The following is a 23,195-nucleotide window of genomic DNA, read 5'->3' on the forward strand; positions in this document are numbered from 1 at the left end:
GTGTTTTAGTGCAAAAACACCCATTAAATGATGAAAATACTTACTTTTATAAACTATCCAAACAAAAAAGATGTGAATAACCTGAAAACACTGAAATTTCTTCAGAAAAATCAGTGTAATTTTCCCAATCTTCTTCCTCCACTTCTCATTAGTCCATGTGCATTCTGGATCAGATCTACAAAGACACTAAACACTGAGGAACAGGAAGAAAAGAGTTCAAATTGATACAGACATTTCAGGTTGGTCACATTTGTTCAGGTTATTCACATTTTATTGGTACAGGAGAGTTTGGAAATGGAAACAGTTTCATAATTCAATGTTATTTTTTTGCATTAAAAATTGAATTTGTCATTATTTATAGGCATAATGTTAGGAGTTTTTTGGGTGGTTTTTAGGTGGTTTTTGGGTGATTTTTAGATGGGTTTTGGGTGGTTTCAAGTGGGTTTTTTTGGGTGATTTTTGGGTGGTTTTTAGGTGGTTCTATCTATCTGTCTGTCTGTCTGTCTGTCTGTCTAATTCTTCTGGAATCGATCTTAAAAGCTGAGGTTTGACTGTACTCAGCACTCACAACTCATGGCAGAAAAAAACAGAAGTAGATCAGGTTGAAGTCTGTCTGGACTTTTGTTGTTTATCGTCTTTCCTCCATCTCCACTCCTTCTGTTTCCTCTGTGCTGTCAAAATAAAGGCAGGAATCTCTAGAATGGCTATAAAAAGCTGTGCAAGCAGTTTATTAATGAAGTTTTTGTTTTTTGTTTTTTTTCAATATAACTACCACTTCTAATCTAACAAATAACTGTGTCCCAAATTGTAGCCTGACTTGATGAATCAGCATGTGAAGTCATTAAACAGCTTTCATATCAGGAGGAATCATTATTTTTTGATGAGCTTAATGCTGTGTGTTTCTGTTTGGTTGATGGATGTTTGTCATCTGTCTGCAGAGAGGGTCAGTAAATCCAACAGCCAGCTGGTGCAGAGGACCATGACTCCTGTCAGAAGCAGGTAACTGGGCATGTTCTGTTCTCAGCTGTAAACCCATGTGGAAAACACCTGCTTGGTTGTGATGATGTCTGTATTACCTTTGATATAGTCCTTTGTTGGGTGTGAATGTGGACCAGTCTTGCTCCTCCCCACCTTTGAATTCCCTCACACCTCCACCAGGTAAACACACCAAACACCGGCTGGATTTTTAACATGAACTGTGATGCTGATATTTAGTACTAATAGAGGGTCTGCACATACGTCCCCCCCATAGGCCACACCCCTCTCAGGAAATTAGCAGATTTACACCACCTGGTTTAAATTAACACATTATTCTGTTAATATTAGGGCTTTAGTGTCGGAATATGACGACTTTAACCTCATAAACAAATGGCATTTTTGTTAAATTATGAGTTTTTTTATAACTATGACTAGGGCTGGGTAAAAAAATCGATTTAATCGATCTTAGATCGATCTCATTTTAATTTTGCGTGATCGATTACTGGTGGATGAGATCGATTTTTCAGAGCAGGACCAGGAGTATGCGGAAAGCGCGGCCGGCTCAGTCTTGCGAACACCTCATTCGCGACGGCTCTGGAAAAGACGCGGAGTAAGGGTAGGGAAATTCCCTCCGCCGGAGGTCCTCCCGGCCTCAACTCAAACTCGAACCCACAGTGTGAAAGAACTGTCCGCCCAGAGGTTCTCCGAGGCGAGTTGCGGAAGCTGGTCGTTCTTGGAATAATAACTTGGATGAATAGTAAAGTGACAATGTCCAACCCCCCCCCCCCCCCACTCTGCGGCCCACCCAGTGAGTAGAAGCCAACCAGTTCGTAAAACAATAAAGATGACAAAGAAGTCCATTCTGAGCCACTGTAGAAACATGGACATGTTTCTTATTTAATAGCAGATTCATCTACTTCCTGCTGAAATGTCATTTATTTCTTTTCTAATGTCAGTATTGATCCCAGTATTGATGTGTTGGATGACTGCAGTAGTCAAATAATCAAATTACAACTCAAAATTGTACTTTGATATCACTAAATTAATCTGAATCAATCAATTAATACTGAATCAAATCGATATTGGATTGAATCAAATCAAATCGTAATTAATCAATTCAGAACCTTATGAATCGAAATTGAATCGATCATGGAAATTGGCCATGATACCCAGCCCTAACTACGACTTTATTCTCACAATATTGTGATTCTTTTTGTATTCGACTTTATTCTCATTAAATTCCAGGTTTTATCTCCATATTTTCTGACTTTCTTCTGGTAGTTCCCAGTGTTTTTCTTTTCTTCTGTGGTCCTAATACTCCGTCGTAGCTTATTCTCCAGTTCCTCCGTATTTGTAAAACTAGGTTGGCCTCAGTGTCAGTTAGTTTACTAATCATGTAGGAGCACAAGGTTCACAATCCCAAAATGAGACAAAAACCAGGAAAGATCTGATCATGAAACCCAGAGCTGCACTAAGAAGGACCGTTAGCCAAAACAACAGGTCATTTCAGGTCTGATTGGAGTCAAAAATACAGCATCAGTGAATGTTAGCTGACACCAAACAGGATCCACAGATCTAGGTTTGGTTTCCTGGATTTGTGGATCCATCTCCTTCTCTTTTCTTTGTCTTTCGGTGTCTGTAAAACGATAGCTCCCACTGCTTTAAGAACCTGAAAATACAATCAACGAACAACAGCTCTGCCCCATTTTTAATTCAATACTGTTCTTCTGTTTAGACCAGGAGTGTCAAACTCGTTTTAGTTCAGTTCCACATTCAGCCCAAATTGATCTCCAGTGGGCCGGACCAGTAAAATAGTAGCATAATAACCTGTAAATAATGACGACTCCAAATTTTTCTGTTTGTTTTACTGCAATCAAAATTAAATTTTGAAAATATGTACATTTACAAACTATCCAAACAAAACGATGTGAATAACCTGAAAAAAACTGAAATTTCTTGAGAAAAATAAGTGCAATTTTAACAGTATTACACCTCAACTTACCATTTATACATGCATATTACAGATTGGATCTACAAAGGAACCAAATATTTAATAACAGGAAGAATAACGTTCAAATTTCTCTTTCAAAAGTTCAGGTTTTTCACATTTTATTGTTAAAGGATAGTTTGTAAATGTTAATATTTTCATAATTTAATGTAAATTTTTGCACTAAAACTAAGAGAAAAATTTGGAGTTGTCATTATTTATAGATGTAATGTAATATTATGTTTTTCACATTGAACTAAGAACATTTGGAGTCATTATTTATAGGTTATTATGCTATTATTTTAATTGAGATCACATTGGTCTTTATGTGGAACCTGAACTAAAACGAATTCTACATCCTTGATTGTTAATATCTTCAGTGTAATTTTTGCGCTTTGCAAATTCATCCAGCAGGCCGGACTGGAACCTTTGGTGGGCTGGTTTTGGCCCCCGGGCCGCATGTTTGACACCCCTGGTTTAGACAATGTTGAAGCCAACGCTGTCACTCATCTCCCTCTTTCTGCCACTCAGTGGGCGGAACCGCGGTGACTTCCGCTAGCGCTGACGTCACGTGCAGACCCTCTATTGGTAATTACTGTGTAAAGATCAACAATGCACCACATCACACATGACACAGAACAGAAGCATTAAAGGAGCCACTTGTGTCACCACTGATGCAAATAACAAATAATTAAGGCACAGGGGTGTGACTTAATGCAGTGTTTTTCAACCTTGGGGTCGGGACCCCATGTGGGGTCGCCTGGAATTCAAATGGGGTCATCTGAAATTTCTAGTAATTGATAAAAATAAAAAATAAAAACTTACTAATAAAAAACATATGGTGGTTTGAGAGAAACAATCACACTACATAAAAGACATGACAAACTGCAGCACTGTGGTTCTGTTTCTGTGTCAAATGTTCACTGTGGTCAGTTTCAGATGCTGCAGCTCTTTCATAATTCATAGTTTCAGTTCTTGTTTGTTCAGTATTAATTGTCCTCCTTGTAAATCACAGCTGAACTGACTGGACAGATCCTGACCAAGGAAAATCAAATTCTCCTTTTGTGCAGTAATCTACACCTGGATTTACTGCCTCTGTCCACAATAATATACATTATATAGACGAAATGTCCTCTGAAATTAACGTTTATTTGCAACATAGTATAGCAACCTATTACATGATCAAAAACAAATTAATTTTAGCAAAAAAAAGGCTCCCTTTTGAATGTCTGGGGTCGCCAGAAATTTGTGATGTTAAAATGGGGTCACGAGCCAAAAAAGGTTGGAAACCACTGATTTAATGGATGAGAACTTAGAAGAAAACTCAGACCCTGTTTCCTGTTTGTTTTAAAATCCATCAGGGGATCACAAGTGAACAACATTAAATAAAAGTGTGAACAACCCAGAGGCATTAGCAGTGTTTCTGTATATTTGTTAAGCACATTTGAAGTAAATAAATTCAACTTCAATTTCAAGTGGGCCAAATAGGCCAATTTTGGGGAGGGGGATTGTGAACCACACAGAATAGAAATACAAGGAATAAACTAGATTATGTGCATGCATTTTTTCTGCTTTATGTTTATGTTTATGTTTACGCATTTGGCAGACGCTTTTTTCCAAAGCGACTTACAGGGGAAAACCAATTAAATCACTCACAATTAAATGCTTTAACTCTATTGTACTCATTTTCAGACAGATGCCTCGATATTGAACTGCCAAATCTTACAGAATATGGGGTGGACATGCTTTCTGGGAGGTCCATGTCTAAAAAAGGTAGGTGAAAAGACAGCTGAAGATAATTAAACAATATCCATCAGACTAACACGTGGTAGGCCTGTTAATAATAGGGCTGTGGCAATACGATACAAATCACAATACTAGGATCATGATACAATATATCACGATATATCATGATACTGTTAAAAAGGCAATTTTTTGTTTGTTTCTTTTTTAAATGATAATTTCCTGGAAGAATTGAATTACATCAGAAATCTGCACAAATACTAAACACATTTTTATTTGATCTCAACAGGATCTAATGTTCTATCACCAAATGTTCCTGCGTTCAAACTGAAATTCTGTTTTACAGACATTACAGTTTCAGATCCTGTTCAAATGTTCAGATTCTACTAGTTCAGAAGTTTTTAACACAGTTTTCTGTTTTTAAATCCCTTCTTCAAACCCATATTTTCTCCTTGGCTTTTGAAACCATGTGAGATGTTTGAAGGTACTATCTTTATTCTGTTGTTTTTATTTGGTAGTGGTTTATTGTTCTTATTTGCCTATTTTATTTATTTATTTATTTTGTTGTTTTTAATTGTGTGGCTTTTTAATCTATTCTTGTATTTTATCCTTTTATTTTGGTTTTATTTATTTTTCTGTATAGCACTTTTTTCTTTTTTGTACAGTTTCTGTGTCTGTAATCTATTCTGTATTTTATTCTTCTGTTTTTGTTTTAATTTTTCTTCTGTACAGCACTTTGGTCCACTGCGGCTGTTTTAAAGTGCTTTACAAATAAAGTTGGATTGGATTGGATTGGAACACAGGAACATTTTGTGATATAACATTAGATCCTGTTGGGATCAAATAAAAATGTGTTTAGTATTTGGGCAGGTTTCTGCTGTGATTCAATTCTTTCAGGAAATAATCATTAAAAAAAAGAAAAACAAAAAATTGCCTTTTTAACAGTATCATGATGTATGGTGATATATCGTATGGTGATCCTAGTATTGTGATTTGTGTGGTATCTCCAGATTCTTGCCAGTACACAGCCCTAGTGTCCAACAGCTGGTCCAGAATGTCCAGGCTCCGTACGTGGATGCTGTTCTGGCTCTGTCTTGTTTGACTGACAGTCTAGAAGTGTGTGAGTGACAGGTGATGAGGGGTGGGTGTTGTCTGCTGCAGTGCACAGCATAGAAGGCCCACATGTCTGTGAATGGATCTGTTAGATCTGTTTAGTTGGCAGCTGTTTGTGGGCCATAGAACAGTTCAAACAGGACACATCCACCCTCTGGGCCACAGGTTCAATAGACCTGAAGAAACTGGGAATTAGACTGGTTTAGACGGACTGACCTCATGTTTTAGGAACAACACCTAGGGATAATTTGGCCTCTTCATTAGGGCTGTGTATCGGCAAGAATCTGGAGATACAATACAAATCACAATACGATATATTGCGATATGTCACGATACTGTTAACAAGACGATATTTTTTTTTCAGAATCAGATTTATTGCCAAGTAATTTTTACATTACAAGGAATTTGTCTTGGTTCTGTTGGTGCAAACAGTTAAAAGAAGCAGATATCAAAAATAAAAATAAGAATAAGAATATAGAAAAACAGAAGTGTTTGCCTTCAGAAATGAAAAAGAGAAAAAGGTATTATACACATATATACACTAACATATGTGTTGAAAACTGTGGTTTCCTGTAAGTGACAGCAGTGCATAACAGTGCAAAATAAGCAGCTGTGCAATAATGTTCGTTACAAGTGTGTTAGAACCAGAGACACAAGACTTGGACCCAAATGCACAACCAACAGACAGGACTAAAGTTAATGAGTGTTTATTAAACACGGACAAAATTAACAGTTCACAAAAAGGTTTCTTTAAGGAGTCTTCGCAGGTCAGACTGTGTGAATTCATCACGGCGTCCGAGACCAGCAAGAGAAACTCTCTGCCCGGGTCGGGAGCACACGAGGGTAACCCGACTAGGAGGAAACAGAGGAGAGTCAGGGGACAGACCAGGTCATACACAGAGGATCCAGAAAACAGGCAACGGTACATGGGGATAAAGCAAAGCACTAACTGTGAGTCCAGGCAAAAGTCGAAAAACCAGTGAGGCAGAATCAGGCAGGCTCAGAAGTCGAGGACAAACCGGGTCAGGAACGGACAGACAGGCAGACGAACAGGTTCAGAGAATCGCTGGTAAGTAATCACAACACAAGGAAGGAATACGAACTGGCGACTAACTGAGGGGAACACAGGGTTTAAATACAGAAGAGGGCGGGAAGACAATTGGACACAGGTGGAGACAATCAGGGAGGAGTCAGGTAATCAGGTAAAAGGTGAACACAAAAGGGAAGTAAAGACACCAGACAAGACACATGAGGGAAACTACAAAATAAAACAGGAAGTGACACATAAGACAGACAAAACATACAAGAGTCCAGTGCTGATATGACAAAGTGTCTCTGGGGGGAGGGGGGGAGGTGGTCAGAGGGGGACAGGGGCCTTGTTGATGAGACCGGGTTTTTTAAGATTATTTTCCGGAAAAACTTATGGTGCAGCATTTGAATAAATAAAGTTTTAAAATGCGGGCTTTACCAGTACAAAAACCCACAAATAAATAATGTTTTGCAGACATTACAGTTTAAGATCCTGCGTAAATGTTTGTATTCTGTAGAGCTGCAACCGATTAATCGATTAGGTGCCTGAAGTGAATGCAAAAATTCACAATTCGATTAATCGACTTGAATTGTTTGAAGGGAAATATTCTATGTCAGTTTTCCTGAATTGAAGCTTCTTTGTGCATCACAATAAGCGTCCGTGTGAAACACAACAGTGGAACCAATGTTTAACAGCAGAGAAATGAAGGAAACAAAGCTGAAGATTCAGGAGAATTGTGGTTGAATGGTTTTTTTGGATCACTTTGAGTCGATTAATCAGTTGGAGCTCTAGTATTCTGTTGCGAAAAGAATTCCGAAAAAGACAAAGATGTTCAGTCCCTGAATCATCCAACATCAGAACATTATTTTTGTGCATTTCCAATAAAAAAACCCAAACATTTGTTTCTTTCAGACAGTAAAAGGTGTTTTTAGGATGCTTGAATTAAAACAGCATTATCAATTTAAAAAAATTATATTTATGACCTACAATATCACAATAGTACTGTTGTAGTAAACAAACAACAGAACAAAATACCCATGAATATAGAAATAAAAGAGTAAAATACCCATGTGAATATAGAAATAAAAGAGCTGGACAAACAAAAAAAACAAAAATGAACCTCTGCCATATCTGCATTGGAATAAATACCTAAAAGTATCGATACAGTGCTTTTTAATATCAATACAGTATCATGAAGTGAAATATCACGATCTATTGCAGTACCAATATTTTCTAACAGCCCTGCTCTTCATCAGTTCACACCACCTGTTGCTACTTGCTGCTGCCTGTCCATGTTCTATGGCGGGTTATGGGAATATTCTGGTAGACTTTGTTGTAAACAGCTGATAAGTCCTGCTTTGCAAGAAAAAAAAAGTATTTTTATAGGATAGAATAGAACAGAACAGAATAGAATAGAATAGCCTTTATTGTCATTGCACAGAAGTTACAATGAAATAGCGGTGGGGCTCCTCTGCACCACGTAATAATCCATCCATCCATTCTCTTCCACTTCTTCCGGGGCCGGGTCGCGGGGGTAACAGTCTAAGCAGGGATGCCCAGACTTCCCTCTCCCCAGACACCTCCACGTAATAATAAAAATACAAAACAAAACAAATACAAAACAAATAACATTATATATGCATATAAATAAATAAATAATCTTTTACTGTGTGCATTTCCTCTTAATCAAAACAGACCAGAGTTAAATGTTCCGATGTTCTATACCAGAACCTATTTTCAAAGGTGTCCCCGTTCCCCAAACATGGACCTTTTCTTAAACTGAGTGTGATACTTGCAAAAATACTCATGAAAACACACTCAGACCAGTTGCCATGGTGGTCTGACACATTTGACTACATATATTTTGTCGTGTAAACGCTAATGCATGCTGATGAACTTCCATCAAGGACTCAGTACATGGTGGATGTTTTGGTGTAAGTGTAAAGCAGTTCTTCAGATTTTCAGTTAACTTGTAGGACATACCTCTGGCAGTGGTCTGGTGACACTCTGATGGTCAGAGTGTTTGCAGTGACCTTCTAGTTGACGTGATGTAGGCAGTAATGAAAGCTGACTCCTTTTAGATGGATGACAGACAGGTGTGAATGGACATGTGTGTTGGTTGTCCACTTCTGATTCAGTTTACCAAAATGTCCTTTAAAACCAAGAGAAATCAGGGTCCAAGAAGCTGCAGCAGGTTCATATTCAAACACTGACCTTCAGTAGGAGACTGAGGGCCGGATCTATCAAAGGTTTATGTGTATTAAAACATCTGCAAACTCACTGCACATGCAAAGAACTGTCCAAACTGATCTACTAACAGTGACACTAAGGGTTGAGTCTGTCAAAGGTGCCAAATAGTGCATCTGCATCCAGTTAGTACATTTGACACAATGAATATGAAATATGGGGCGTTTACTCACAGTTGTGCGTGTGCTGGGAGGAGAAAATGTAAATCTGTTAATTTAACACACGCAAAGAGATTTATCAAACCAGAAAGAAATTTTACTGATAGAAACTGAGTCTGTATTTAACACGTCTGAAAAGGAGGAGCAAACGGGTTGGATGGTTAATTACACACACGGAAGTAGAGCTGCACGATTTATCGATTTTAAATCAAAATCAGATTATTATTATTATTTTATTTTTTTCTACTTTTTATTTTGTTTTTGAGAAAAACATAACACAAATACTTAGACTAACAAAACAATACAGAACAAACAAACAACAGGGGGGGAGAGTCCAGCCTTAGAGCAGCATCTAGTCCACATATACTGTACATACATCACACACCTGCATCAATATACTCATATACCCATAGTTTTGTTTTTTTTTTCCTTTACAGTAAAGTTTGAGGATCCTTTGAGATTATACAAAGTCCAGTCTCACAGTTATAATATAAGTAAGCCACGTTGACCAATTTTCAGTAAAAATATCAGTTTTACATCTTAAATTAAATGTGATTGACATATATATTGGACACTACATCAGTCCAGTCATTTATAGAGGGGATGTCTCTTTTCAGCCATTTTCTAGTCAGAGTCTTCTTACTTGCTACCAACAGTAATCTCAATAAACATTTATCACTCTTAGTACACTTGAGTTCTTCTAAATTGTTGAGATACATGGTCTTAAAGTCAAAACAGATTTTAAACTTCAGAACCGCCTCCAGGAGGTCATGGACACGTCTCCAAAATGGAGCCATCGAGGGACAATCCCAGAAGATATGGAAGTGGTTTTCCACCGTACTTCCACAGGACCTCCAGCATGCAGACTGGTCAGAGCACTTAGCTTTCTGTACTGGGGCACAAAAGAATCCAGTCCAGTTCTTCCAGCTGTATTCCCTCCAGGAGGGGGAGCTTGTTGTCGTCCATTGTTGTCTGCAGATTCTGTTCCATTCGTCCAGTGTTATCGTGAGGTTGCCCTCTGATTCCCATCTCATTTTAATGTCCAGAGTATGGTCTCCCTATAGTCTAGAAATTATCTTTTCGTAGGTACCATCAATATAAGCTTTTTGGAAAATATCCAGAATTTCATCTCCAATCATCATATGATCTTTAAAAATTTTTTTTCCTAATAAAGTCTCTGATTTGTAGATACCTAAAATGGTCCTGATTTTGTAGATTATAATTGTCCTTAAGGTTCTGGAAGGTTAACATTGTACCTTTTCTTAGTAGTGTAGAGTACGTTGTAAGACCATTTGCAGTCCAACCTCTGAAGCTCAAGTCATATTTACTGGGTAAGAATTCTGGGTCATAGGCAAACCACTTTAAAATTTGAGTCCTCCCCTCCATTTAATATTTTTTAATTAGTCCCTTCCATGTCTTTATTGAACTCATCATATATGGGTTGTCAGGGTCCGTCAGATGGGTGCTTAATGAGGGGTCTCCTATTAATGTATTAATTGGTGGTCCCCTCCCCATTGTGCTCTCTATCTCTTTCCATCTAGTTCTGTAATTGGGCTTGCACCAGCCAATCAATGGTCTCAAGTGAGCAGCTCTGTAATAGTCCACCAAGCATGAAAGGGCCAACCCCCCTCTCTCTTTAGCTAGTTGCAAGAGTTTATATCTTACTCTTGGCTTTTTTCCAGCCCAAATAAATCATGAAATAATTTTGTCCCACTCTGAAAAGTAGTGTTCTGGTTTTTCTATAGGTCCCGACTGAAATAGATACAGAACTCTTGGTAAGACATTCATTCTAATTAAGTCGATGCATGAACTTATATTTAGATAAGGGATTAAATTCCATCTGTTAATGTCAAAAATAATTTCCTTTTCAGAGGGCCGTTGTTCATTTCTTCTAATTTAGTTTGATCAGTTAGCAAAATGATTCCCAAATATTTCACAAATTCTTGTCCCAGTCTAATTGATATTTTAAACGAAGATACTGAGGGGGGTTGTAATGAATATTAATGACCTGGATTTTTTGTTCATTTAGTTTATAGCCTGAGTACGACCCAAATTCCCTCAATACAGACATCAGCTCAGGTAGTGAATTTGTTGGACTCGAGAGGTATACGAGGACATCGTCCGCAAACAAAGCCAGCTTCTGCTCTCCCGCTGCTATTTTTATACCTTTGATCATGTTGTTCTGTCTAATCCACTGTGCCAGTGGTTCAATAAAAATTGCAAATAAAAGTGGACTTAATGGGCAACCCTGTCTTGTAGATCAAAATCGGATTTTTTAATTAGGACAATTTTTAAAAAAGGGAAACTGTCAAATCGATTTCATCTCTCTCGTGCCTACCGGCCGCACGCCTGCGGGCTACCGTAGGCTCTTCCTCCTGTCAGTGACAGTGGTCATTACACAGAAATCTGTGTAATGAGCGGACTTTAAATCTGTTCATGAACCCGCAGTAGTGATACCAATGTAAGCCGTGGTTTCCCGCAATTCAAATAGAACTGCATGTGGATCACTCATCTTACATTGTCCGGGATCCGTACCGTACTGTCTTCTTCCGATCCGGGTCCGGGTCTCGGGGTCATCAGCCTCAGCAGAGGAGCCCACACAGCCCTGTACCCAAACACATCCACCAGCTCCACAGATAGAATCCCTCCAGTGTGTCCTGGGTCGGTCTGTTCCACACACAGATCCCCCAGTTTAAATAAAACCGCATGGGGATCACTCATATTATTCATATTCTGTGGTCCACGCACACACGACTGATGCCTGTCACTGACTTACACTGGTATCACTTCTGTGGGCCCAGATACTCCAAAAAGGGAAAAAAAACAAAAACAAAAGCATATATATATCATATATATATATATATATATATATATATATATATATATATATATATATATATATATATATATATATATATATATATATATATATATATATGTATAATTTATTTCTCGTACTTGCTACATTTTTCATTCACAAATGTAAGTTCTGTAACATAAAACCTTTTTTTTTTTTAAAGATGTTGAGCTTTATTTAAAGCTGTTAGATAAACCTGGAAACAAAAAGGCTATAGTGTATTCCTCCTGGCAAACTTGTTCTGTTATTTTCTTGTTGTATACATTGTTTGTATACTCTACTTCATTCAAAAAAGATTTAATGAAAAAAAATTTAAAAAATAAATAAAACTTCTGTGGGCCCATCACGTGATACCATCACAGATTTGAGGTTGTCTGTTGTCTTTTGTAGTTTTACCCAAAAACTGAAAATCGAGTTTTTAGAGGAAAAAATCGGGATTTTATTTTTTTTCCAAAATCATGCAGCCCTACATGGAAGTGATAAGGAGACAAAGAAATGATGAAACCAGATGCAGAGAACGCATTTTTCACCCTTGTGTGAACATTTTTGGAGTGACGGAAGAAAAAATAATCGAGACATATGCCCCACACATACACCCACACACACACCTACACACACACACACACACACACACACACACACACACACACACACTCTCTTTATGGGACTCTTTTCCACTCCTGATGATTGTGATTAAATCTGCACTGACATTTGGCTACAGTGGGACTAAATTATGTGTGTGTGACAGTCATTCAATCCAACTACCCCCCCCCCCCCCCCACACACACACACACACACACACACACACACGCATACACACACCTTTAAAATGAAAAATGAATGAATGAATGAATGAATGAGTCATGCAGTACCTTCTCTGACTAAACTCCTCCTTCTTTACATTTCTTGGTCTGGTTCATTCAGTCTCTGTTCCATTAGTGCTGGTTTATCCCACAGCACTTTTTACAGTGTATTTTCTGCAGTAGTGCACACAAAACCCTCATTTCAATAGGGCGGTCTGACAGACTTTGCACCCGTTGGAATTTGCGCAAACAATCTGAGTAAATCACCCACAAACCGGGGTTCAGCCCCACACACAAAATTCTAGATTGTGCACTCAAACTCAGTACAGGCAAACTGGGATCTGAGTAGAGCCAACCCTTAATGTGCTTGGCTGATGAGGATGAGGATGAGGATGAAGTGTGTTGAATAGATTTACAGAAGGTCACTTTAATTCTGTTATTTCCAGATCTAAAGTTGATTATTCTTATTATCTCTGAATAACAGAGTTTGTTTTCTTGTCATAGCAGGTTGATTATCTTGTTCTAATGAGATAATGGGCTTCATTAGAACAGTCCCATAACAGATAATCAACAAATGAACCTTTCCTCTTACTTATGTTTCCTCCTAGTGCACATCCACCATGCACAAAACAGACCTGAGCACAGTGTGTATATGTGAGGAACATAAGGTGGGCGGTGTTCATCACAGATCATGCATAGACAGGATTGGATTGAAGCTGAAAATGTCAGAGCAGGGAGTTCCCATCACTGATCAACACATCAGAGGAAAACGTCACTGAAGTCTGAACCAGGCAGAACTGGGAAAGCAGCTGTGATCAGATATAGAGCTGGAAGAAAATATGGGTTCTGCAATATATCACGATATTTCATTTCACAATACTGTATCGATATTAAAAAGTACAGCATGGATATAGGTATTTAGGTAGGTATTTAGGTATTTAGGTAGGTAGGTATTTAGGTATTTATTCAAATGCAGATATTGTGGAGGTTCCTTTGTGTTTTTCTTTTTTGTTTATATTTTATTTCTTATTATTTAACACTGTTTTATTAAATAATGTTAGTTCCTTTGTTGGGATTGAACTAAAATAATGTTCTGATGTAGGGATGTAACGATTACCAATATAACCATAAACGGCGGTAAAATTGCAGACTGTTAGTATTACCATTTAAATTCTAATTCTCATGATAACTGTGTTTGATTACCACACTTTTAGGGGAAAAAACCCAATGTACAGATCTGCTTTTATGTCAAATATTTGAGTATAGTTTGAATTTATTACAATTTTAATTGTATATCCCTAATATTTGGAACCAATATTCACTTTTAAAGTCTTTGAAAAGGTTCGTTAAGCATCTGTGTGTTATTTATGCAATAAATTATATACATTTTTCAAATGGGATTTTATATATTTTTTGTGTTTTTTGTCCTTTTGTGTTTTTATAGTAGGTTAAAGTGAAAAAATAATAAACAGATCATATAGATGAAGTTGTGCTGAAAAAACAGATCCAAACATGGGTATAGTAAACATTTGTTTCTATAGTATATAAAGGCCAAATCAAAAGGACTGAAAAACGGACAGAATAGACTCAGACCACTAAGGGTTAATATTGGAATGTTTCTGACACAGAAGGGACATTGGGACTATTAATTAATTAATTAATTAATTAATTAATTAATTATTTCAAAATACAACTTGGTTAAATTATTTCAGTGTGTATTAGTACTGTTTGAACATTTTGAGCACAGTTTCAACAATACCACAATAATAATGATAATCGTGATAATTTTGGTCACAATAACTGTGATATGAAGTTCTCACATGGTTACATCCCTGTTCTGATGTTAGTTGTGCACTAATAGAATCTGAACATTTGAACAGGATCTGAAACTGGAATGTCTGGAAAACAGAATTTCAGTTTGAACACAGTTGGAACATTTTGTGATAGAACATTAGATCCTGTTGGGATCAAATAAAAATGTGTTTAGTATTTGTGCAGATTTCTGCTGGAATTCAATTCTTCAAGGAAATAATCATTTAAAAAACGAAGAAACAAACAAAAAATTGCCTTTTTAACAGTATCATGATATATCGTATTATGATCCTAGTATTGTGATTTATATCATATCGCCAAATTCTTGCCGATACACAGCCCTGCTCAGATACACAGGATATGCATTTTCAGAATTTCGTCGTGATTTTGAGAATCCAAAAGTGTTTTTTGTTATTTCATCAGAATTATCTCCACTTAACAAAATAGTGTACCTGGTATGATGAGATAACAGTATTAGAAAAACATTCCAGGCACAGGTGTTCTCAGCTTGTGTAGTTTGTCGATCCTTTTGACGTTGTTGAAATGTTTGGAAGAACTTTTGATGCTGTTCAAAGAGTCCAGCAAAGTGCAGAGATGTGGTTCACACATAATAGTGTGGGCTCCACCTCCAACCATTTGTTGCCTCCTGCTTCCATGGGTTCAATGCACCACAACACAAGTGTCAAACATGCGTCCCAGGGGCCAAATCCGGCCCACCAAAGGGTCCAATCCGACCCTGGGATGAATTTATGAAATGCAAAAATTGCACTGAAGATATTAACAATCAAGGATGTTAAAATCCTTTTAGGTCAGTTCAATCTAAAGTGGGTCAGAGCAGTAAAATACTATCAGAATAACCTATAAATAATGAAAAAAGTTAATTGTTCTATTTGTTTTAGTGTAAAAAAAAGTAAAATTACACAAAAATGTTTACATTTACAGACTAGTATGTGGAATTTTACCAATATTCTGCCTGTTACTGAATGTTTTGTGTATTTGAAGATCCGCTGTGATCTGTAAATTGTGATAAAAATGATAAACTAAGGCACAGGTGTCAAACATGCAGCCAAAGGGTCCAGTCTGGCCCTTGGGATGAATTTGTGAAATGCAAAAATTACACTGAAAATATTAACAATCAGTGGTGTCAAAATCGTTTTAATTCAGGTTCCACATACAGACACATACAGTCCAATTACAGTTACAGTTATACAGCTAGATTTCAAGTAGGTCAGACCAGTAAAATATGATCATAATAACCTATAAATAATGACAACAGCAAATTTTTTCTCTGATTTTTTGGTGTAAAAAATGTGTTACAAAAAATGTGAATAACCTGAACCAATGGTCTTAAGAAAAGTAAATGCAATTTTAGCAATATTCTGCCTGCTACTAAATGTTTTGTGTGATTGTAATGCACATGTGTAAATGATAAACTGAGGCAGAATATTGTTAGACAAGAAAAGCATTCAGAGAATGCAGACCTCTGCCAAGACAGAACCCCACCCCCGATCGCCACCAAAATTTAATCATTTCTTCCTTGTGCCAGTATCAACATTTACTGAAAATTTCATGAAAATCTGTCCATAACTTTTTGAGTTATCTTGTTAACAAACAAACAAACAGGCACGCGTGCACACAAAGCAAAGCGATCACAATACCTCCTGGTGGAGGTAATAAAAGATGCATGTGACATAATAGCATTGTATCTTCTCCTTTTCATTTAGTTTGTCTTAATGTCATCTCTGTTCTTTAATTCTTCAATCAGTTTCAACCAGAACAGGTTTCTTATCCCCACTGCATCATCTGCTCGATAAATAAGATGTGAATTTTGTTTGCCTGCAGTGCTTTTTAATGCTGCCATTATTATTATTATTATTATTATTATTATTATTATTATTATTATTATTATTATTGTTATTATTATTATTATTATTATTATTGTTATTGTTATTATTATTGTTATTATTATTGTTGTTGTTGTTGTTATTGTTATTATTATTGTTATTATTATTATTATTATTATTATTATTATTATTATTATTATTATGATTATTATTATTATTATCATTATTGTTATTTAATGGTGTTTTTCAGTGTACTGTTATGGATTTAAGCTGCCACCAGGTTGCTCTTTGGTTTATAATAAAGCACAGGTGACAAACATGCGTCCCGGGGCCCAAATCCAGCCCATCAAAAGGTCCAGTCTGGCCCTGGGATGAATTTATGAAATGCAAAAATTACACTGAGAAATGACCATTAAGTCCTTTTAGTTCAGTTCCACATTCAGACCAGTTCAGTCTGCAGTGGACAGGACCAGTCAAATACTATCAGAAGAACAGAGAAATAATGACAACTGACAATGTTTCTGTTTGGAAATGGAAATATTTTCATGGATTTACACTAAAACAAAGTAGAATTTCGCAGAAAATGTGAATAACCTGAACAAATATGAACAACCTGAAATGTCTTAACAGAAGTCAGTACAATTGTACCAATATTCTGTCTGTTATTAAATGTTTTGTGTGTTTGTAGATCCACTGGGATCTGTCAGTTATAATGAACATGTGGAAATGATAACCTGAGGCAGAATAGTGTTCAAATTACAGTGATTTTTTCAGTTTGTTCATGTTATTCACATTTTTTGAAAGGATTGTTTGTAGATGGAAACCTGTTCAGAATGTAAATTTACTTTTCTTCACTCTAAAACACAGAAAATCAGACCAGTGTCCCTGTATCTTAGCAGCCAAATTAAAAGCTTTGGGAAATGTATCCAGATCCATTTATTCTCCCCCAGTTCTGTGTATTTATTCTATTACAGAAATAGCCCATGTTTTGGTCATATTCAATCAGATCTGTAAAAAATTCAAATTCCAAATTGATATCACTTATATTTACTAAGTTATTGCATCGATCCACTTCCTATCTGTTATAATGGGAAAATTTTTCAAAGTCGCACCAAATCCAGAATCAGATCCGGATCCAAATAATTTCACTAAGTTTTGTTGACAACATCATACAGAAGCTGTATACCAAGTTTGAAGTCAATCAGAACTGGAGTTTAGGAGAAGAAGACGATTGAAAGTTTCATAACGGATGACAGACAACGACAGACAACGACAGACGACGACAGACGACGACAGACGATGACAGATGACGACAGATGACGACAGATGACAGGCGACGACAGATGACGACAGACGACGACAGATGACAGGCGACAACAGATGACGACAGATGACAACAGATGATGACGACAGATGATGACGACAGACGACAACAGATGACGACGACAACAGATGATGACGACAGATGACGACGACAGACGACAGTAGCTTACGGCCTATCAGCTGGTAAGCTAATAAAAGTTTGGAGTTGACCTTCTTTCTATATTATTCTGTTATTATTTTACCCACTGCAGATCAAATTTAGCTGAATGTGTAACTGAACTAACATGAGTTTGACAGCCCTGTAATAAAGACTGCATGACTGCATTGAACCGACAAACACACACATTCACAGAACTTTACCAATAATAACTTCCACTGGGATTCATCATTAGGAGATTTTGGAGTGCACGCAAAGAGAAAAATACAGCAGCAGAACATTTAGTTCACAATAGGCTTTGCAGAATAATAAAGAGGTGTTTTTTCTTCCACCTTCAGAGATCCAAAGCGGCCTGAGCACAGATCAAACCACAGGTTGTTCCTACTTCTACAGGTAATGGATTACACTCACACTGGATTACACTCATCCACACACTGCATATCCAGCTGTTGGACCTTTAACTTCACCTGTCTGTCAGAAATGACTCTGAAATTAAAGAGTTGTTCTCTTCGGTGTTAGCCCAAGGATGATAAAATCAGCTGAGTATCACATTTAAAGCTGATTAAAACATTGCAGCTCATGTGTTTAATCTGCCCAAAGACCAAAGTGTAAAAACAACATGCTTTTACGTGCATAGCTGCTTCCATTTTCTAATTTTTCCCTCTTTTCAAGTAACAGCAACACAAACAGGAATGCAATGGGTACCAAGGTTCTAATAGTTTTGGATTTTTCATTCTAGTTTAGTTTTAATTTAGTTTGGACTTTTTTTTCTCTAATTCAGATCGTTTTAATTTGTTTTTAGAGCAGGTTTGATAGTTTTTATTAGTTTTCGTTTTCTTCTAAGTGCTTAGTTTTAGTTTAGTTTTAGTTTTAGTTTAGTTGTAGTTGTAGTTTTAGTTGTAGTTTAGTTGTAGTTCAGTTGTAGTTCAGTTGTAGTTCAGTTGTAGTTTTAGTTGTAGTTTAGTTGTAGTTCAGTTGTAGTTCAGTTGTAGTTCAGTTGTAGTTTAGTTGTAGTTCAGTTGTAGTTTAGTTGTAGTTCAGTTGTAGTTCAGTTGTAGTTTAGTTGTAGTTCAGTTGTAGTTTAGTTGTAGTTCAGTTGTAGTTCAGTTGTAGTTCAGTTGTAGTTCAGTTGTAGTTAGTTGTAGTTCAGTTGTAGTTTAGTTGTAGTTTAGTTGTAGTTCAGTTGTAGTTCAGTTGTAGTTCAGTTGTAGTTCAGTTGTAGTTTAGTTGTAGTTCAGTTGTAGTTCAGTTGTAGTTCAGTTGTAGTTCAGTGGTCTCTTTCTCTTCTTCTCTGTGCTCCTATTCAAATCAATCCCAGACAGGACTCTGCTGCTTTAGTCTCCATGTTTCCAGGTAGAGTGGGGACCAGAAGACGACTGGAAACCACAAGTGAACACAAGTGACGGAGCAAAAAGTGTCGTATGGAGACAGCACAGAAAACTGAGAGAGACAAAGAAATCGATTTCATATCAATCCGACATTGACAAAGACCAAAACGAAGGGAATTTTATCCATAATTTTTATCCGTTTCAGTTAGTTTTGTAAACACACAATACAGTTTCAGTTAGTTATGTTTTTTTTCTTTTAATTATAGTTTTTATTTGTTTCAGTTAACGAAAATGTTTTTACAATTCTAGTTTTCGTCATTTCATTAGTTTTCATTAACGATAATAACCTTGATGGGTGCACAAATCCAAACAGACAAAGGCCAGCAAAACAAGCAAGAGTAGCAACAACAAGAGTTGACTCATCAAAAGTAGAAATAATCGGTCGTAGTAATTCAAATACTGTTTATACTGATTTATGTCCTGTTGAACTCATTTACTTTCCCCCTGCTTCTGGGTCTGAATATTTGCATTGATGTCCAACTTGCTTCTATGTGCTCAAAGCTAAACTGCTTGTGCCAAACACTATCACCAGTTCTGTATGTAAAGTCTACTTCATGTGTTAAATAAAGATGCATGTTCCAAAGTGAAAATCACATGACTTTTCTTCATGAATTTAGGACCTCTTGCTATGGCTACATTTCACTTGCGTTAACCTCTACAGGTGTCACGTGTGTGGATTTGAGACTGAGGGGCGTGGCCTCTTCCAGAGTCACATGACAGAGCACCGCCAATGGGAGCGCGGGTCCTTCTCGCTGCACTGCTGCACCTGTGACCACCTGACCAATCAGGAGCCAGAGATGACGGCTCACATCGATACGCACATCCAGGGGGATAGAGCCCTTCTGGGAGAGATGAGGTGTGTGTTTTATAAAGAGTAAGGGATAAAAAATTGTATTATAATTTATTATCATTCATAATTATGGTATGTATAATTATATAAAATTAATATTAATAATTATAATGATAATAATAACATTTGACTTAAAGCATCTCTGACGAACACTTCATTATAAAGGTAAATCAAATGTTGCGTCGTGGTCTTTTTTCTGTGCTGTGCTTTCATAATGTGTGAGTGTGGTTAACCCCTCCCACCCCCTCCGACTCTTAGATGCCCTGTCACCCCTCCTGCCACCGTCACTGCCGGCAGTGCTCCTGCAGTTGCCATGGCAACCCAGCCAGAGAAGAGCACCTCCGAGCATCGCTGCCGTATCTGCCAAAGGTCGTTTCCAGGGCAACAGGAGCTGCTGGTTCACTTCCAGGGTCATCGCCAAGGCAACCAGTACAGATGCGACCGTTGCGGCCACCTGACGCGGACAGCCAATAAGCTGGTGGAGCACGTGCGCGTTCACACGGGGGAGCGGCCTTTCACCTGCAGCCTGTGCCCCTACAGCGCCAAGAGACGGGACAGTCTGCGTCTGCACTGCAAGGTCAAACACCCCGCACACGTCCACGGCAACGCCACGGACACGCCCACCGACGTGCACACGCACCGCTCATACATGCATGGAGACAATCAGCGTGTGCACAAACATGGGACGGTTCAGCGTCTGCACACAAACACACACACCGCTGCTGCGCCCCCCTCCTCCTCCTCCTCCTCTCTTCCTCTTCTTCATCCCTCGCTCTGTGACCGGGTCGGATGGAGGGATTTGTCTCCTCTTCTTCCCATTACCACTCTCATTTCTCTGAAACCACGCTCTCCCTCTACCTCCTCCTCCTCTTCGTCTTTGTCGTCTTCCTCCAAACACTCTTTTCTGGGTTATCTTGGTTTGACGACATCTTTCTAAACATCTTTTTTTTCTTGTCCTCTCCTCTCTTTTCCATTTGACTCCTCTCTTATTCCCTTTTCTCTCCTTTTCTCTCTCCTCTCATTTGACCTCTACTTTCCAGGGATGCAAACTCTTCACTTTTGGTGAAGGTCAACATTTTGAATTTGGTCCTTTCTGTGAGTTGTGTTCAACACAGCTCAAGGCAGGGCAACATTTCCAATGTCATAGCTCTGTGGATATGGAGTATATTTCCTGCCAAAACTAATCAAACTAAAAAGGTTTTGCAGTGCACTATGATTCACTATCAGAAACAGTTTTGTTTGCCTATTCAACTATACAACAAAAACACAACCTATTTCTAATACATTGCACTGAAGAATCACAGCTTTTCTTACAAGTTAAATACAAAAATCCTACAAAGGACAAAAAAAGTCAAATAACTTTTGGCCCAAATGTCCCTCACCATCTATAAGAGCTGCCAGTGCCTGAGTCCCTTTAAAAGGAGGACGTTTTGCTGACTAATTATCTCCGCCAAATTATAGACATGTAAAGTGTGTCATATTTTCAATCAGAAAACAATATATAGATGAAGACAAACGCTGTGTGGTTGAGTATTTACTTGTATTTGTCTGTATGTTGGACTGGTGAACCCTCTAACAGTTCAGTGCCTGGGGCTTTGTGTACTACCCTTAGTACGGTGTAGTTTGGTCTGAACAGATGAGGACCAGTTTCAGTAGTTTCTGTAGAAACACAAGCTAACAAGTCTTACACAGTTTATCTCACCCACTTTTAGGTTTGGACCTGTTTTAGCGTAACAATATCAATCAGTCCAATTGTATTTATATAGCACCAAGTCATAAGAAAAGTTACCTCATGACTAGGGCTGGGAAAGTTAATGCGTTATTACTGCATTAATGCATTCATTAAGTAACGCAGACAATTTTTTAAATCTCCCGTTAATGCCGTTTTATTCTAACTCCTATTCTTCTGTTTGTGTGCGTGTAGCGATTCGCTGCAGATAGACAACAGGTTTACCAAGAAAAGACGGACGCCCAAAACTTGTGTCCAAATCTGTTCCTGTAGACTCACTGTAAAACTGCAACATGCAAACAAAATATGTCTGAATTCTGTTCACTGCCTTAGTACATTTACATGGCATTATACATTTAAATTAATGGGAAAAAGATCGCTAGCTCGATGCTAACTTCAATGGGAAAATCCATAGACATGCTAATGATTAGCACGTTTACGTCTTTTTATCCAGTAACAAAGGTTCACATCAGAGGTATTTTATACAGTGGCGGCTGCTGGTCTTTCAGACAGGGGAAGCTCATTGTCGGATTAAATTAAAAAAAAAAGTGAAGTTATTTAAACATAAATTCGTCCCTCCGTTCCTTTTTAAGAAAATGGTCAGTGACCTTATTGTGCCAAGTAAACAAGAAAAAGTTGAAATTATGTTAAATTGAAAAAAGGTAGTACAATGAGTGTGTTTTATTTGCAGTGCAAGAAATGAACAAGTAATTTGGTAGTGTTTTCTCTCTTGATTTCACCGCAGAATGTGTGACGGTATTAAACTGAACTGTCAGTGAAGGAGATCTCAAACTAGCTGTCAGTCAAACAGGATTCAGCCTTTCGACCGATCCTCCTATCAGCATGTGAAATCATGGTGTCCAGCCCGGCCGAGCTCCGCCCACAGCTCCATTCACCCCCAGAGACGCTGAGCGTCCGGGGCCGGGACAACATGGTGGCATTTATCCAATTACCGTCCAGTTTTGACACAATGAAAAAAACAGTTCCACTCAGTCCCATTGAAGTGCATGGACGCTGAGCGTCTACGGCAGTGGTTCTTAACCCTGTTGGAGGTACTGAACCCCACCAGTTTCATATGCGCATTCACCGAACCCTTCTTTATTTATTACATAAAATATGATTTTTTCAAATTCAAGACACAGGTATATGTTTTACTGGTGCACAAAATGAACCGTG

At 37.7% G+C, this 23,195-nt stretch overlaps 1 protein-coding gene across 2 annotated transcripts in view; it reads left to right on the forward strand.

The window, feature by feature from the left end:
• The window catches only part of LOC115438126 (zinc finger protein 827-like), a 34,634-nt gene extending 13,191 nt beyond the window's left edge, over window positions 1–21,443 (forward strand). Inside the window, exons 4-9 of one of the 2 annotated variants that reach the window (XM_030161531.1) lie at window positions 939–999; window positions 1,088–1,158; window positions 4,658–4,738; window positions 18,391–18,445; window positions 20,102–20,296; window positions 20,549–21,443. In XM_030161531.1, the coding sequence (XP_030017391.1) occupies window positions 939–999; window positions 1,088–1,158; window positions 4,658–4,738; window positions 18,391–18,445; window positions 20,102–20,296; window positions 20,549–21,227 (1,142 nt within the window). In that variant the 3' untranslated portion in view covers window positions 21,228–21,443. Of the gene's footprint in view, window positions 1–938; window positions 1,000–1,087; window positions 1,159–4,657; window positions 4,739–18,384; window positions 18,446–20,101; window positions 20,297–20,548 lie in introns of both variants that reach the window. The other variant, XM_030161533.1, reaches the window with a different exon arrangement.
• The last annotated feature ends 1,752 nt before the right edge of the window (window positions 21,444–23,195 follow it).

The sequence above is a fragment of the Sphaeramia orbicularis genome, chromosome 18 (genome assembly GCF_902148855.1).
Source record: "Sphaeramia orbicularis chromosome 18, fSphaOr1.1, whole genome shotgun sequence".
NCBI lineage: Eukaryota > Metazoa > Chordata > Actinopteri > Kurtiformes > Apogonidae > Sphaeramia > Sphaeramia orbicularis.